Genomic DNA, 18,829 nt, shown 5'->3' with positions numbered 1-18,829 from the left:
ATTGTAGAAACCCTTGAGAATTTGTTATTGCCTAAAGCAATAGGAGTAGTTCATGTAGAAGGACACCAAAAATTGACTTCTTATGAAGGAAGAGGTAATTCTTTAGCTGATGCTGAAGCTAAGGCAACAGCATTAACTGAGGAAGTTATTAAAATGCTTCCTCTGATACCTCAGTTGGAAGAGCCAAAACAAGTTCCAGTGTTTACCACCAAGGACCAGGGACAATTGGAACAAATAGGAGCTAAGCAAACTGAAAAAGGTGAATGGATGTTGCCTGATGGCAGACAGATGTCAAACAAACAAATCACTCAAGAATTACTGGCAACCCTACACCAAGGAAAACATTGGGGAACACAAGCACTATGTGATACCTTTTTGCAAAAATAAAGATGTATTGGGATATATACAGTAGCACAGCAGATTTGTGAAAGATGTTTAATTTGTAAAAAAAAAAAAAACCTAACAAACAACATCTTAGGCAAAAAGAAAAGGGAGGAAGACCCCCTTCTCTCAGACCATTTCAAAACATTCAAGTAGATTATACTGAAGTGCCACCTATTGGCCATTTAAAATATATTTTACTTTTAGTGGATCATTTAACTGGATGGGTAGAAGCATTCCGTACTTCCAGAGCCACTGCATCAATGGTGTCTAAAATAATATTAGAGCAAATTATTCCTAGATATGGGATGGTTAGTGTAATAGACAGTGATCAGGGCACTCACTTTACTTCCAAGGTCCTTAAGGGAGTAATGGAAGGGGTGGGAATAAAATGGGAATCCCTGGAGTTGTGGAAAAACTGAGGTTAAAACTCACATCCTAAAAAGAACCCTAACTAAATTAGTGTTGGAGACACAATTGCCATGGATCAAGTGCCTGCCATTGACCCTTCTGGGGATAAGAACACAACCAAGAAAGAACTTGGGTGTTTCCCCTTATGAAATGCTATTTGGATTATCACCATTGGAAAATCAGAAAGGGGTTCCACATTTTGAGATTAAGGATAAATTTCTAAAGAACTATATTCTGGGGTTGTCTTCTGTTCTTTCTACCCTCAGGAAGGAAGGATTGTTAGCACAAATGCCACCTTTGGAGTTTGTAGTTCACAAATATAAAATTGGAGACTGGGTCCTGATAAAGACTTCGAGGAACGAAAAGCTCCAGCCGAATTGGGAAGGACAGTTCCAGGTGTTGCTGACAACTGAAACTGCTGTATGAACAGTTGAAAAGGGTTGGACGCATTATACCAGAGTCAAAGGACCTGTGAATGTACCAGACTTCCAGTAAATGAGTATGTCAGATCACCTTGAGTAAGAAGTATAGCAGCGGTTCTCAACCTGGGGGTTGCGACCCCTTTGGGGGTCGAACGGCCATTTCACAGGGGTCGCCAAAGCCCTCTCTCACCCCCCACATGCCTTCACTCACCCTCACTCTCTGCTCTGTTGGATCGCCGGCCGTTCGCTTACCCCGCCCAATCTATTGCTGCCTCCTGAGTCCCAGCTGATGGCTAGAGGAAAAAAAACTGTTTAAATTCTTGCCGCGGGGCTTCAAAGGGCTGCCCTATAGCCAGTGGTGGGATTCTACCGGCTCTGCCCACCCCTTGCCCTGCCCCTCCGCACCACTATTTATTGCCAATAAATAGTGGTGGGCAAGGGGCAGGCGAGCCAACAATTTAACAAACGGTTCTGTTTTTGTAATTTTATTGGCCCGCAGAGCTTCAGCATAGGCTAATTAGCCCTTGATTAGATCGGCTCCTGACTCTCAGCTGATTTGCTCTCAGCTGTTTTGCTCAGGGCTCTGCTGCTTGCTGGAGCAGATTTTTTTTCCCCTAGCTATGCTGAAAAATGAAACTGAAAGTAAAGCAAGCTGTTGGCTTTGCTGTTGCTGCAACGTTGGAAAATTAGGCAGGCAGATTTCTTTTTCTTTTTCCTCACCAAAAAAGGTAGGTGCAAACAATGGGAAATTTAGGGAAAAAGAGGAGAGTTCAAGATTTTAAAACACAAAAGAAAAAAAGCTCTATTTAACTAGGGAATTGTAATAATTGAGATACTATTAATTGTATATTGTGTTGAAAGCAGAAATGGTTAAGTTGTGGTTTGGAGGAATATATGAAGGAAATTATTTGGTTTATTATTATTGGTAAATATAATTAATTAATTTGTAAGAAATTGGATTGCATGGAAATAATTGGAATATTCATGTTCATATTGATTGATATACAAAAAAGATAGTTATATAACTAATTGATTTATATTAAAATGTTGAATTTGTATTAAACAACTGTAATATTACATAATTAACCAATGTGAGGATGGATATAAAAATAGATGACAATGGGAAGGGGTATAATATAGAATAGAAGGGAAAAATTGAATTTGATTAAGATTAGAGATGAGGATGAAAGGTAATATTGGTTTTTTACAAAAATAGATGAGGAATAAATATGGCAAAAAGGAAATATAGAAATTGTAAATTTAATTGAAATGACTAAACTCTGTTTAAATTTGTGAACCGGCCAAATATTCTGTTCAAAGAAAATACATTGTATGTTTGTATGTGTGTTTCTAATTATTGTTATTTATTCATATTTGTTCTCTTTTATTCTTTAAAGTTTAACAATTCATTCTTTATCTTAATATATTTATATTTGTTTGGGGTTGGCTTTCTTCCCTTTCATCTTTTTTATTGTACAGCAATCTTTCTCCTCAAACCTACCACCTCTCTCTTTTCTTTCCTTCTTACTTTCTCTTCTTCCCCCTCTTCTCCCTACTTCCTCTTCCTTTCTCCTTCTCCTCCTCTCTTCCTCCCTCTCTTACCCTCACTCCTACTCTAATTTCCCTTCCCTTCCTTCATCCCTCTCTATTGCTGTATCCTTTTATGCATATGGACTACTCAGAGGGCTGAAAAAGTTATTTTTGACTGGTCCTCGCACTTTTGACCAGTCCTCGAACTTATGACTGTCCTCACATTTTACGTTTTTGCCCTATCTTGTCACCATGGTGAAGAGAAGCAGTTGTGAAATGAGTGACACGGTTGTTAAGAATGCTACAATGGGCATAAATGATAACCAGTCATAAGTGCAAAGACCGGTCAAAAGTGTGAGCACCTGTCAGAAATCACTTTTTTCAGCCCTCTGGGTAGTCCTTTTGTGCACATGGACTACTCAGAGGGCTGAAAAAGTTATTTTTGACTGATCCTCGCACTTTTGACCAGATCTCGAATTTACGACTATCCTCACATTTTACGTTTTTTGCCCTATCTTATCACCATGGTGAAAAGAAGCAGTTGTGAAATGAGTGACATGGTTGTTAAGAATGCTGCACGGGCATAAATGTGAGGATGGTCATAAGTGTGAGGACCAGTCAAAAGTGTGAAGACCTGTCAGAAATGACTTTTTTCAGCCCTCTGAGTAGTCCCTATACACATAGCCATGGCCACCCAGTCACATGACCTCCAAGCCATGCCCATAAAATAAGCCACGCCCACAGAACCGGTAGTAAAAAAATTTAGAACCCACCCCTGGTTGGGGGTCACCACAACATGAGGAACTGTATTAAAGGGTCGCAGCATTAGGAAGGTTGAGAACCACTGGACTATAGGAAGAGAAAGAAGGGAGAAAAGCTTTGTATACAAATCTTACTAGACCAAAGTAGCCTGAAAACACTTGACTTAATCAAGAAAATTGAAAAGCAGCACCTCCACCTCCAAAGCCAAAGCCAAAACCAAGACCAACAATATGATTGCCATTAGCACCTGGGTAAAACCAATTCCACCACCATGTTTTGGTAGAAGGTATATGAATACATGGATGGAATAGGTCAAATATACTGTTAAAAGTCTAGGTCAATCTGATTGCTATGTGTGTACATAGGGAAGACCTAAAGGGCAGGGATGACATGCTACCGGTTCGGACCGGTTCTGGTGTCTGTGTAGGGAAAATTTTGACTGGTTTGGAGAACCAGTAAGGAAAATTTTGCTTGGCCACGCCCACCTGCCCTTCCCCTCCTCTCACGTCTCCTATATTCTGTTGTTTATTAGCTCAGCGGATTCGTGCGGCAGAGTGGATTGCCGCCTTAGCTGAGCTAAGAAACAGCAAATAAGTCTTAGTCTTATTTGCTCTCAGATAGAATAATAAATGGACACTTTCCGCTGCTTTTTTCCTCCCTCCCCCCCCCCCAAGCAGGGAAAGGAATACTAGCTTTAATGAGATGTCTGGGTGTTCAGCCAAGAGCAATTATCACCTTAAAATGTTGCAAAGCTGCAAACCACCTTGCCTGAATTGAGAAACTGCCTCAAAAGAAACTGCCTTTTACTTCCTCTGAAGCAAAAGCAGAGAGCCTCTTCCAGGGAAGATTTCTCTGTGTCTTCTATTTTTCTTCCACAGTAGAACAAAAAAGCTTCTTCCTGTGAAGGCTTTTCCAGTTCTTTATTCTGATTTCCTCCTGGAGCAAAAGAAAGCCCTTTCTAGTGAAGGCTTCTCTGTGTGTTTATTCTGATTTTCATCTGGACTGGAGCAAAATCATCTGGTGGCAGGCCTTAAGTAACAATCCCACACTTATTTTACTCCATGCTAGCAAGATTTTTCTGTAAATCTTTCTCTAATTTCTTATACTCCTCCTCCAACTTCCTTTGGGTTTGTCTGTTCTGTCTGTTCCATTTTCCTAAATATGTCATTGCCAATCCTCTAATATATGCCTTACTAGTATCCCATACATTTTGCAGTGATGTATCTTTTCTGCTTTCTTTGATGAAAAATGTCAGTTCTTTTTCCATATATTGTAAAAAATCCTTTTCATTTAGTAAATTTTGATTTAATGTCCATCTTATTTTTTTCTCTGCCCCTTCCATGTCATTGTTATTGGGTTGTGATCTGCCCATGTACTTGTTTCTATATCAATCCTGTATATCTAAGATATTAATTCTGTTGACATCCACATCATATCTATTCTTGACCACAACATGTGCCTATTTGAATAGAATGTATATTGCTTCTTCTTTAAACTAGCGACCACTTCCGGTGGTGACGTCATGCTGTGGTGGTTCAAAGGAACAGAACTCTGTTCCCTGTGCTGAATTTCTAGCGATCGGGGGCTGTGGGAGTGCGAAGTTTTGTCCTGGAGGGACAAACAATAGAAGGAGGAAGTCTCAGAGGCAGCAAGGAAAGGTCCAGTTTCCCGCGGCGCTAGGAAGAGAACCTCCAACACAACCTGGAAGAAGCTTGTCTTAATGGCAGACCTGGAGGCATGACACACCGGCCAAAAAAAAAGGGAAGCAAGGAGAGAAGACAGTACCGCAGGCATAACGCAAGCAGTGGATTTAGCCGAGTTTGGAAGACCGGTGAAGAAGCAGCCGGAGGAGCGATTAAAGATACAGAGTGAGTCTCCAATAGAGAATGACTATTTTGAACAATTGGCGGTATTCTAGCATCAGGAGCAGTATAGTGAGCAGAAGAGAACAGTAAACAGTTAAAAGGTGAAAAGAGCAGAGCTTCACTCCGTGAGATAAATAAACTGCAAATAAGGAACTATATTTTGTATTTTGAACTTCAGAAACTTGCACTCCAATGGAGAAACGAAAGGCTTACATTCGAGAAGGAAAGATTGCGAGAGAGTGACTGTGCAGACAGAGACTGACATTGTAAGACGGAAGCTGATGCAACAGTGAAAATAATAGGATTAATAATATTCAAACATTCAAATACCCCTTTCCTTTCTTTTTCTTTGCTCTCTTTTCAATTTTTATAGCTTAACATTCCCCCACGTTTTTATTATTATTTAGTATTTTTAGAGCTGGCTATAGATTATAGATTTAGTTTTTAGAAATATATATATATTTAACCATTCTGACAAAAATATATCTATTAAAGAAACTTAGTAAATAGACAATATAGAGTTCTGGTGATAGTTATATAAAAATATAATCACATTTCTTGTACCCAATACCAATTGTATTTATTGTATTTATTATATTTATTAACTTTATCAACTAGATTTGTTAATAACTTGATTTTCTCAGTTAGATTAACGAGTATTTACTGTATTTATTCTATATATTGTATTTATTGTACTTAATATCCAATATTTAATATCTATATTATCTTTACTATTTTTATTATCAATTTCTAAAAAATTATTTTTCCTTTCCAAAGTGTCAGTTTACAATAGTTTACAAAAGTTCTTGACTGTTAAAAAAATCCATCACTATCGTCTCTGTTTTAAGTTTTGGTTATCACCTTTAAAGCGCTCCATGGCTTAGGACCTGGTTATCTACGGGACCGCCTGCTATCACCAATAGCCTCCCACCAGCCAGTACGCTCCCATAGAGAGGGGCTCCTCCGGCTGCCATTGGCCAAACAATGTTGACTGGTGGCCCCTAGGGGGAGAGCCTTCTCTGTGAGGGCACCTACAATCTGGAACGAGCTCCTCCCGGAGATACGGAGGATCCCGGATCTGCGCACCTTCCGTCGCGTGTTTAAGACTTTTTTATTTCATCAAGCTGGCCTGGCCTAAATCTTCTCCCCTTTTTAAATGTAAATTTTAATTTGTTTTTATTTTATTTTTTTTAATTTATTTTTTTTATTGCAAAAGTTTTACAATTACATTTTCACCCCTTTTTTCACCCCCCCACCTCCCTCCCCAAACTTCCCATCCTCCCTAACCCTCCCTAACCCTCCCCCCCCAGACTTCCCTATTATGTACTCATAACTAATAACACTGATGTATAAGCTTGAACCCATCCCTCCCCCTGTGTAATTTTTCCTCTTTGTCTCTTTACATTAAAATATTTCTAATACATTATTTTCAAATAAAAGCTATTTGATACTTTCTAGTTTGGTATTTGTTCTGAACATATTCTATCCACCTTTTCCATTCCCATTCATAAGTCTCTTGTGGACAGTCTTTTAAATATGCTGAAATCTTCGCCATCTCTGCATTTTAAATGTAAATTTTAATTTGTTTTTAAATTATGGGGTATTTTAAATTTGTTCAGCCAAATTATTTAATTCGTTTTTATTCTATTTTAAATTTTTGTATTTGTGTGTTTTATCCTGTGGCTGTTCACCGCCCTGAGTCCTTCAGGAGTAGAGCAGTATAGAAATTTAATAAAATAAATAGAATAAAATAAAATAAGTGTCTGTCTCTTTTTCCATGATTTTTTATTTTTCATATTTTCATAGGAAATATGAAAGTTTTTTTGAAAAAAAAAACTTATCAAATGTTTTTAGTCAGAAGTGGCAACCCACAACTGCTTAGTTAATAATAATAAAAAAAAAGTGGCGGGAGAGAATATTAACTGAGTTACACAAATTCATCCATGCTCCACAAATCCATTTCTGGTTTACAGAGCCTTTATTTTTAGCATTATCTATATTAATGTGTCCTTTTGTATGTTAGTGTGTTGGCCACAAACATGCAAAAATATGTAGGGCAAGTCCATTTATTTGGTTGCTTTTAGAAAGTTGTTGTGGCAGCTTCATCAAGTTGAAATGTTGAATTGCTTTGTCCACAATCTTCATGAATGTCAGCAGTTTCAATAGCATCAGTTTTTGCTGCCTTCTTTTTCCTGCACATAAAAATAATACATTGATTAGTATTTAACTATTTAAAAACTATCAGCATGTGTACAGAAAACAGTGTTTTTCTAGTAAAATTCTGCTTTTATCAGTCTTGACAAGCATTTGTGACATGATAGATATTGGTTAAAAGTACCAGTGAACTGGTACTAGATGAACTGAGAAAGGCTGAATTCTGGCAATTGAAGTCCACCTATCTTAAAATTCACAAGGTTGAGAAACACTGTTGTATATCATACAAAATGAACCTTGATTTAAGACTAAACATCCATAAATAGCACTTACTTTTTTCGATCTTTCTGTCCAATAATGATCAAGGTGATGATTCCAATCACTACGAGACCAATCACAACTCCAAATGCTACAAGCCACACCGTTATAGGTGATTCATAAGGTGGTGCCAATGTTGGTAAGAGGCCAACAAATTCCAAAGTTTGATCAGTCAGTTTGAAAGCTTCGTTGATACGTTCCCGAGACAGACTGTAAATGAAGTCGGAAATTTTCTTTAAAACATTTCCAGGCATTCTACTAAAGTGTTTATTGCAATTGTAAAGTGACCCTGCAGTGATATGCATAACAAATATTAGATGCTTGTCCTTCCTTCCTTCCGTCTGTCTTTCCTTCCTCCCTCCCTCCCTTCTCTCTCTCTCTTACACACACAGTTTCTGCTGTTTAGTTTGGCCTTTTTCCTTGGATGAGAAAGGGAGAAACATGTTTTAAAGACAAAGCAGCTCCTTGCAGCTCCCTGCCCCCACCTTCAGCTCCAGGGTGATGGGATTAAGACATGGTCCTCAGGACATGATAGGATTAGCCCTGGACCCATCTAGCAACAGAACTCACCACATGGCACCTGGGGAGATTACATCACCCAGCAAGATTCAACCAAGCTTGGGACTCAAGACACTACAAAGTTACCCTTGCATGGCCCCATGGGAGTCTGACAACCAATCAGACTTTCTTTCACAGGAACAGGAAGTTCCAAGGTGTCGCCCAAGAGAGGATAGATAGATAGATAGATAGATAGATAGATAGATAGATAGATAGATAGATAGATAGATAGATAGATAGATAGATAGATAGATAGATAGATAGATAGTTGCATTAACCTCTGAGCCACAAGTTCTCCTCCCTTCATCAGCTTGAGCCAGGAGAGAGATTAAGTGTTTTTCTATCAAGGCACCTGATCTACCCCACCATGTGGGAGGGAGCATACTGAAATATGTATATTTCAGTATGGATCTATCAGGCAACTCAGCTGGGCTCACCAGAGGCTTTTAAAGGCATTTTTTTTCCTACAGCCTCTTCGGCCAAAGAGGTTGTAGAAAAAAATGCTTTTAGAAGCCTCTGACGATCAGGCAACTCAGCTGGGATTGCCAGAGGCTTTTAAAGGCATTTTTTTTCCTACAGCCTATGCGGCTGAAGAGGTTGTAGAAAAAATGCTTTTAAAAGCCTCTGACGATCCCAGCTGAGCCGCGTGATCATCAGAGGCTTTTTTTTTTACTTTTAAAAGCATTTTTTTTTGGCCGAAGAGGTTGTAGAAAAAATGCTTTTAAAAGTAAAAAAAAAAAGCCTCTAATGAGGTGGGTTGGGGTAAGCAAGTGGCGACCGGGCCGGGAACCAGTTCGGGGGCGTGGCCAGCCAATGTTATTACCGGTTCTCTGAATTACTAGAAATTTTTACTACCAGTTCTTGCAAACCAGTGCGAACCAGGAGCAACCCACCACTGAGATAGATAGATAGATAGATAGATATACTGCTCAAAAAAATAAAGGGAACACAAGCAGAAGACATCCGAGATCTGAATGAATGAAATAGCCTTATTAAATACTTTGTTCTTTACATACAGTAGTTTATACACTGCTCAAACAACTAAAGGGAACACAAAATTACTGTATGTAACGAACATTTAATAAGGCTATTTCATTCATTCAGATCTCGGATGTCTTCTGCTTGTGTTCCCTTTATTTTTTTGAGCATGTATATATATGCATGCATTATATACAAAGTAATTTTTTGCGCATGTCCAAGATGGCGGCGCCCGCTGGGATGGCGATCTGAGGATGGGGCGCCGACCTACCCTTTGGGTCCTTTGGGGGTCGTTTTGAAGATCCTCGACCCCAGGACCTGTCAGGGGAGCTCCCGGCCAGCACGGAGAGGGTTTTCTTTCCCTCCGTGACTGAGCCGAGGGGAAGGGGCGATGCGTGGAGCGCCAGGCTGATCAGCTGGGCATCGGCAGCGTCGGCAGCGTTTCTTTCACAGCCGGAGCCATCAATTAGTGGGAGCGGCGCTGTGCCGGGGGGCCCGAAGTGCTACATGATGTGTCAGGCACCCCCTGAAGACCTCTGGGACGTCGCCAGGCTCTTTGGGGGCTGGCAACGATGGCGCGGTGGTGGCGGTGATGGCGGTTGCTGTGGAGGCTAGCTGGTGGTCAGACGGCGCTGGGGACCCCCCCTTTTTTGGAGTAGGAGCTGGGGGGGCAACAAACCAACAGGTCTGGGAGACCTGCAACCACGGTTGGGCGGAAAAGACCCGGAGCGATTTTCTGGGCCTCGGGAGGCCTCAATTTGTGGTTGTGCGGGGGGCGGGGGGCTTGAGAAAGCCGCCCCATTTCTGCCCCATTTCTTTCTCCTCCAGCGTTCCCTTTTAGAACTGGGCCCACCTGGACCAACTGTCAGCCTGTGGGACTCATTGGCGCTATGCCCTATTATTATTACTATTCTGAATCCCCCTGACTCTGGAGAGGGCTATTTCCATCTGAACGGGAGACCGGTACATGGCTGCATCCCGTCGGCTGAGGGGGCTAGACATTTGCCTGACCACCGTGAGAGGGTGGCCAGGTGTCAGAGCCCCTGGGGGCTGAACCGGGACGCTTTCTACATATATGCACTTTACCAGCTTTCTACACATATGCACTTTACCAGCGAGGGGACTTTACCAGCGAGGGGACTTTACCATCGGTCTTTACCACCGGACAAAACACCGTGAGAGGGCGATTTTTGGACCTGACCCCTGGACGCTGTGAGAGGGCGATTTTTGGACCTGACCCCCGGACGTTGTCTATATCCATCGGTTCATTGCTGCCACCCCACCACAAGAGGGGGTTGTCCAGCTGACCTAACCACCGTGAGAGGGTGGTTAGATCTATTTCCCCCTTGGAACTGTGGTCGTCCTGGCTTTGGACTATGTCCTCTGTTGTGAGGGGACAGGGGACTTGGTCCTGCAAATATGTCTCTGAGATCCCTCATTCCTTTATCTTCTCCTCGGTCCTTTATATACACCCTCAGGATATGGTCGTGTTACCCATTATGATTAATGTACTCAGCAGCGGAGCTTCTTGGTCTGCGAGACTCCCCCCTCTCGCAGGCTTGGCCCTCCATTCTATCGAGGGCCTACCTCGATGACGGGCTCTGGAGTCCCGAGAGGTGGCATGCCGCAAAGAGGGGGCTGCGGGGTTTTTTAAAATTGTCCTTGTTTAAACTTTTAAGGGGTTCTGGGAGGGGGGAGGGGGGTGGGATTGGAATTAGGATTGTGGGTTTGGGGGATAACCCACTAGGGGGAGAGTCGGGCTTGGCCAGGACGTTCGGCGGGAGTGGTGGGGGATCCGGAGGAGGGTCGAGCTGGTCCAGACTATGCTTTCACCATTGGTACTGTGTGTGGGAGGGGTAGATTATGGCGGGAGCAGGGGGCCATATCATGTTAAGGGAGCACGCACCCGCTGTCTTCAAGCGGTAGAGTGCTCCAGCCCCCAAGGCTCCACCCGTTCTCCAGGTAGTACAGACCTTCAGGGCCCGGGCCTTCGTCTGATGTTGTGCAACGCCAGGTCTGTAGTAAATAAAGCCCCCCTCATCTGTGATCTTGTTTACGAGGGGGGAGCGGACCTGGCGGGTATTACGGAGACCTGGTTGGGCCCAGAGGGAGGGGTCCCTCTGGTAGAAATGTGCCCACCAGGTTTCCACGCATTCCATCAGCCAAGGTCACAGGGGAGGGGCGGGGGAGTAGCAGTTATTATTAGAGAAGGCCTTAGGCCGAGGGAGACCACTGTACCTCAGACAGCTGGTTGTGAGTCCCTCCTTGTGAAGTGGGGCCACGGGGTTCAGATGGGTTTGCTGATCACGTACCTGGCTCCCTGCCACGTGGCGGCAGCCCTGCCCGAGCTACTCAACGTTATTGCCGCGGTGGCGGTTGATACCCCCAGACTTATGGTCATGGGGGATTTCAACCTGCCATCCGTGGGTGAGGCGTCTGAGGTGGCTCGGGAGTTCATGGCTTCCATGACAGCCATGGACCTGACCCAACTAATTCATGGCCCTACGCACACTGGGGGAAACACACTGGACTTGGTTTTTGTCTCTGGACAGTGGTTGAGTGATCTCGAGATAGGGGATATAGTCATCGAGCCCTTGTCATGGTCAGATCACTCGCTCCTTCGCCTTGACCTTTGAACCGCAGCACCCCACCGCAGGGAGGCGGAACCGGTAAGATGGTACCGCCCCAGGCGCCTGATGGAACCTGATAGGTTCCAGATGGAGCTTGGGCCAATCCCGGAGGTTCTGGCTCACGCCTCATCTGGGGACCTAGTGGCCGCCTGGGATAGGGCAGCTGCTGGAGCCCTGGATCGAGTCGTGCCTTTGCGGCCTCTGACCCGGCGCCGATCTTGCCTGGCTCCTTGGTTCACCGAGGAGCTGAGGGAGATGAAGCGCCGGAAAAGACGCCTAGAGAGCTGTTGGAGGGCTAGTCTTTCTGAATCTGACCGAACACTGGTAAGATCTCATATTAGGAGTTACCTAGTGGCGATAAAAGCAGCAAAATGTACTCATTTTACTGCTCTTATTGCGTCATCAGATAATCGCCCGGCCACCCTGTTTAGGGTGACCCGCTCCTTGCTCCACCAGGAAGCGCGGGAGGACCCCTTGGAGGGAAGAGCCGAGGATTTTGTTCAGTATCTGTATGACAAAATCACTCAGATTCGGGCAGGTCTGGACTCTGACGGGATAGATCCAGCGAGGGTGACGGAGACAGGTCTTGAGACTGTTATCTGGGATGAGTTTGATCCTGTGACCCCAGATGACGTGGACAGGATTCTGGGTAGATTGAACGCGACCACATGTTTGTTGGACCCGTGTCCCTCCTGGTTAGTGCTGGCTTCCCGGGAGGTGACGCGAGGCTGGCTCCAGGGGATTATAAATGCTTCGTTGGGTGAGGGTGTCTTTCCCGCCGCCTTGAAAGAGGCGGTGGTGAGGCCTCTCCTCAAGAAGCCTTCCCTGGACCCGGCAGTATTGGCTAATTATCGTCCAGTCTCCAACCTTTGCTTCGTTGCGAAGGTTGTTGAGAGTGTGGTTGCGCGACAGCTACCCCAGTACCTGGATGAAGCGTCGTATCTAGATCCGTTCCAGTCGGGCTTCAGGCCTGGGTACAGCACGGAAACGGCATTGGTCGCGTTGGTTGATGATCTCTGGAGGGCTTGGGACAGGGGTTGTTCCTCTGTCCTGGTCCTGTTAGACCTCTCAGCGGCTTTTGATACCATCGACCATGGTATCATGCTGCACCGGCTGGAAGGGTTGGGGGTGGGAGGCACCGTTTTACGGTGGTTCTCCTCCTTTCTCTCTGACCGGTCGCAGTCTGTGTTGACAGGGGGGCAGAGATCGACCCCGAGGCCCCTTATATGTGGGGTGCCGCAGGGATCGGTTCTCTCGCCCCTTCTGTTCAACATTTATGTAAAGCCGCTGGGCGAGATCATCCGTGGTTTCGGGGTGAAGTACCATCTGTACGCTGATGACACCCAGCTGTACATCTCCACCCCGGACCACCCCAACGATGCCCTTGAAGTGATGTCCCAGTGCCTGGAGGCCGTGCGGATCTGGATGGGGAGAAACGGGCTCAGGCTCAACCCATCCAAGACCGAGTGGCTGTGGTTTCCGACGTCCTGATATAGTCAGCTGGCGCCATCGCTGGCTATTGGGGGCGAATCATTGGCCCCCACGGAAAGGGCTCGTAACTTGGGCATCCTCCTGGACTCACGGCTGTCTTTAGAAGAGCACTTGACGGCCGTGACCGGGAGGATTTTTCATCAGGTTCGCCTGATTCGCCAGTTGCGTCCCTTTCTAGATCGGGACTCATTACGCACAGTCACTCATGCCCTCGTCACCTCTCGTCTGGACTATTGTAATGCTCTCTACATGGGGCTCCCCTTGAGGTGCACCCGGAGGCTCCAACTGGCGCAGAGTGCGGCCGCGCAGGTGGTTATGGGAGCAACATGGAGCTCCCATGTAACATCTCTCCTGCACGAGCTGCACTGGCTCCCGGTGGTCTTCCGGGTGCGCTTCAAGGTTCTGGTTACCACCTTTAAAGCGCTCCATGGCTTGGGACCTGGTTACTTACGGGACCGCCTACTACCATCAACAGCCTCCCACCGACCAGTACGCTCCCACAGAGAGGGGCTCCTCCAGGTGCCGTCGGCCAAACAATGTCGGCTGTCGGCCCCTAGGGGGAGAGCCTTCTCTGTGGGGGCACCGACGATCTGGAATGAGCTCCCCCCAGAGATACGGAGGATTCCGGATCTGCGCACCTTCCGCCGCGAGTTGAAGACGCTTTTATTTCATCAAGCTGGCCTCGCCTAAATCTTCTCCCTTTTAAGTGTAAATTCTAAATTTTTTAATGGATTTTAAAATATGGGTATTTTAAATTGGGTATTAATTCAGCCAAATTTATTTAATTCATTTTATTCGATTTTAAATTTTGTATATCTATGTGTTTTATTTCATGGCTGTGCACCGCCCTGAGTCCTTCGGGAGTAGGGCGGTATAGAAATTCAATAAATAAATAAATAAATAAATAAAATATATCCTATGTGCTCTTTTTTGCCCAGGACCTCAAAATATGTGGTCCTGTCCACCATTAAACCATCTTTCCAAGCAGTCTCCATGTTTCCAGTGACTTTCTTCCCACTTGGAACTGAACCCAGATGGACATTTCTTCCAACAATATAAAACAAGATAATTTAATGTTGCCTGTATGCCAATTTTTCCAATTATTCATACAATATTTACTCTATTTTCCTGCATTAAAAATGTTGCTGTGTTTTGACTGATGACATCAGAAATACATCCATGAATTTCCTTGAAAACAACACAGAAGTGGTTTACTACCATGGTTCTTCTGGGATATTTTTTTGACTTAACAATCTTAAATTTATAGTCCTGATATTCCCATCCAAGTACAAATCACCCTGACCCTATTTATTTGTTTACAGTCCAAAGTTTCACCTGATTGCTTCTTCCACTTCAGATTTAGGAACCAATTCTGAAGTATTGTTTGGCATGCTGACTGTAAAATAAAAGGAGATCCTCAGTGTCACATAACTCACACGGACATTATTTGTTCTGGTGGGAAAGAAATTTGTATTGATTAGAAATATTCAGGCTTAGAACTATCTGTGTTAATATTTGATCCAAATTATATGCCAACAAAGGTATCCTTCCTATTGTCCTATTCCTATTGGAATATGTGGATTGCAAACATTGACCACATAATAGATATTTATATATGCAAAAAGGTGGAAAATGAGCTCAAATAATCCAAAAAGTACATATTTAATCTTCTTATGAAATATCTAGTTTGAATCAAAATAAATTGATACCAATAACTAAAATTAACTTAATATTCTTCACATAGAAAATAAGAATTTTTCCTCCAGGATCAAATTATTTGAATCTATACTTCTGGCAGCCTTACACAAATGATTAGAAAGAGTAAAGCAACATCTTGTTCCAGTCACACATATTTTCATATCAGATATTTCCCTCTATATTCTTCTGTTCTGTTCTGTTCTATTCTGTTCTATTTTCTTTACAATCTCCTTTTCCTTTTCTCCTTTCTCCCTTCCTCTTTTTCCACTGTTCAACTGAGCCATATGAAACATTCTAGGACAGGGGTGTCAAACTGGTGGCCATACACCAGCCACGCCCACCCCAGTTCTATGAATGTGATGCCGTGAGTTTGACACCTGTGTTCTAGGTGTACGGAAAATACCACTGAGTCGGAGGCTATTTGCCAGCACTTCAGGGAATTTGCGATTTCCCTGTTCGTGCCAGCCCGTGCCTCCATTTCTCGCTGCCCCTACAAGACGGCTATGATCTCTTGGGACCCCCAAAAATGGCTGAGATATCAGCGCTTCTTCAGAGCCCTGAAGTTACATGCCGTATCGCCGTGATGCTGGCCACGCCTCTTCTCCGGGAGCTGTCACAAGCCGGGGCGGCCACACAAACAGAAAGAAGAAGAAAGCAAGGTGAATAATCTGGGTGAGATTGAACTGTGGTCTTGGAAACAAGATTCCTTTTTTTTTTTTAATTTACTCCCTGACTTTAAAAAACTTTATTTGAAAGAGAACGGCAAAAGAGGAGAGGGAAGAGAGGAGGGAGTGGATACAAGGCTATCTCCCCACTTCTGGTAATAGTAGCGAAAAAGCGGATGCCATTAATGAAGACAAAATTGACAAAGCTGAAAATTTGATTTAAAAATCAGAAAGCAGATTGGGCAAAGTGGCTTTTTTGCAGTGAATGATTTTTGAAATTTTGAGATTTGTATTTGTATTTGGAAGATGAAAATTGGATTGACTATAACTTTAAGACTATTGGTAGTAAACTACAGTGCCATCTAGTGGTGTTAGAGAAAATTAAACAAATAAATTGAACAAAGGAGAAGACAAGAGTGGAATGACCCTGTTCTTGGCACGTTTTGGTTTTTAAATTTTCATTATTGAATTTTTGTCTTTGTTTTCCTTTTTTATGGAGATTCTGCATTTTTTATTTCTTTATATTGTTTAAACACATGTGGATTAGGGTAACAAGTACCTGAAAAGTTTGATTTTGGAGTAGATTTTGAATTTTGAATTTAAACAAGGAGGAGAGCTTGGATTATTTGGGTTACAAATTGGGTGATGTGAATCAAAGAAACAAGATGAAGAAAATAACACAACATCTATCATCACCATCAATATCAACAGCATCTGGCTCTACGGGGCAAAAGACAGCAGAAACTACAACACAGCAAGAGAAAAACCAATGTGGAATTAAAAAATATGCTACAGACTATATATGAAGATCTTAAGGAAAGAATAAATAAAATAGATGAGAAAATAGAAAAAAATGGATGGAGAATTAAAGGAAGTTAAAGAGATGAAAGGGAAAAATGAATGACAACTGATGCAAGTGGAAGAAAAAGAAGCATTGGAGAAAAAAGTGGACGAGATGAATTATAGATTTACAACCACTGATAAGAATCAGGAAAGGACAATTATATCATTGGAAATGGATAAAGCTGATTATTATTTAAGATTTCAAAATATTGAAGAAGAAAAAGGAGAGAATCTAGCAGAGAAAATTGAGATATTAGCGGAAGCAATGGAAGAAAGTAAAGAAAAGATATTAAGCAGAATTGACAAGATATATACAGTGCATACAAGGTATGCAATGAGAAACAATCTACCTAGAGAAATTCATGTCAGATTTACCAAGAAAACATTGAGAGCAGAGATACTGCAGTTGATGAGAAATGTGACAATAAAGTACAAAGGTAGAGAGATAGTGGCACTGAAACAAATTCCAAGAAGAGTCAGAAATCTGAGAAAAGAATATCAATTTCTTACAAAATGTTTGATTAAAAGAGGAGTGAATTTCAGATGGTTGGTACCAGAAGGAATATTGGTGAATTGGCAGGAACAAAGACACAGACTAGATACAATAGAGAAAGCAGAAGTATTTTATGGACAGTACATAGGATTTCAAGAGGAAGAGAAACTGAGTGAAGAAAAAGGGGATGGATTCCAGGAGGAAAAAAACAGAACTACTAAAAGAGACAGCTAAAGAACACGAAGAAAGAGTGATATGAGAAAGAGCAAGAGCAAAAGAAGTTAAAGAGCAAAGGAAGATAAGAATGACTAGATCTACAAAACAAGTAAACAAATAAGAAATGGAAGAAGAAATCAAAATAATATCAATGAATATAAATTGATTAAATTCGGCAATAAAAATAAAAAGAACATTTAATAAATTAGAGAAGTTAAAATTAGAAATCATATGTTTACAAGAAGTTCACATTAGAAAGCAACATAAAAAAATTTGGAGCAAATAAAATTGGGGACATTATACACAATACTGGCTTCCCAAAGCAAAAGAGGAATGGCCTTTTATATTTAAAAGACAATTCAATCTAAACAAATATTTAAGGATGAGGAAGGAAGAATACTAATGGTAGAAATAGTAATGAACCATAAAAAAATATTATTAGTGGGGATATATGCTCCAAATGAAAATCAAGAGGAATTTTACACAGGAAAATATTGGAATATGAAGATATTTGTATAACAGGAGACTTTAATGTGATTTTCAATAATGAGTTAGACTATAAATCTACAAAAGTGAATAAAAAATTAAGAAAGACACTCCCTAAAGCATTTTATACAATGATAGAGGAACTAAGCTTACAAGATGCATGGAGAAAAAGAAATGTAAAGGAGGAGCAATCTACATTCTATTCAAATAGGCACATGTCATGGTCAAGAATAGATATGATGTGGATGTCAACAGAATTAATATCTAAGATATACAGGATTGATATAGAAACAAGTACATGGGCAGATCACAACCCAATAACAATGTCATGGAAGGGGCAGAGAAAAAAATGAGATGGACATTAAGTCAAAATTTACTAAATGAAAAAGAACTGACATTTTTCGTCAAAGAAAACAGAAAAGAAGATACATCACTGCAAAATGTATGGGATACTAGGAAGGCATATATTAGAGGATTGGCAATGACAAATTTAGGAAAACAGAACAAACAGAACAGACAAACTCAAAGGAAGTTGGAGGAGGAGTATAAGAAATTAGAGAAAGATTTACAGAAAAATCCACAGGACAAAAAAATTAAAAACTTGAAGGACTTGCAAAAACACAAATTGAACTTAGTAGAAAATGAAGATCTGGCAAATAAAATAAAACCAACAAAGCAAAATTTCTTTGAAAATGCGAATAAGCCAGGAGGATGGCTGGCATACAAGATGAAAAAGGAAAAAAGAAAAGAAATTGATAAATGAACTATTAAATCAAGATGGAAAGATATGTTGTCAAAATGCGGAAAAGATAATTGAGAAATACTATAAGAGTCTATATCAGCAAGAGAGAGTGCCAGAAGGGAAGATAGAACAATACTTAGAAAAAGTGATAATCTCTAAAATTCCAGAAAAAATTTAAAAATCATT

General features: G+C 42.0%; 1 protein-coding gene across 3 annotated transcripts in view; it reads right to left on the bottom strand.

Annotated features, from left to right (window-relative positions):
• Positions 1 to 7,330: 7,330 nt before the first annotated feature.
• The window catches only part of ACE2 (angiotensin converting enzyme 2), a 45,412-nt gene continuing 33,913 nt past the window's right edge, over positions 7,331 to 18,829 (bottom strand). For 2 of the 3 annotated variants that reach the window (XM_034434910.3, XM_034434902.2), the window contains exons 16-18: positions 14,836 to 14,952; positions 7,859 to 8,053; positions 7,331 to 7,563 (exon numbers count right to left, since the gene is read on the bottom strand). In XM_034434910.3, coding sequence (XP_034290801.1) covers positions 7,452 to 7,563; positions 7,859 to 8,053; positions 14,836 to 14,952 — 424 coding nt within the window. In that variant the 3' untranslated portion in view covers positions 7,331 to 7,451. Of the gene's footprint in view, positions 7,564 to 7,858; positions 8,054 to 14,835; positions 14,953 to 18,829 lie in introns of those variants that run through there. The other variant, XM_060686695.2, reaches the window with a different exon arrangement.

This window comes from Pantherophis guttatus, chromosome 5 (genome assembly GCF_059756535.1).
Source record: "Pantherophis guttatus breed Tessera chromosome 5, ASM5975653v1, whole genome shotgun sequence".
Taxonomy (NCBI): Eukaryota; Metazoa; Chordata; class Lepidosauria; order Squamata; family Colubridae; genus Pantherophis; species Pantherophis guttatus.
Note: the sequence above shows the minus strand (reverse complement) of the source record. Positions and strands in the feature narration are given on the sequence as shown.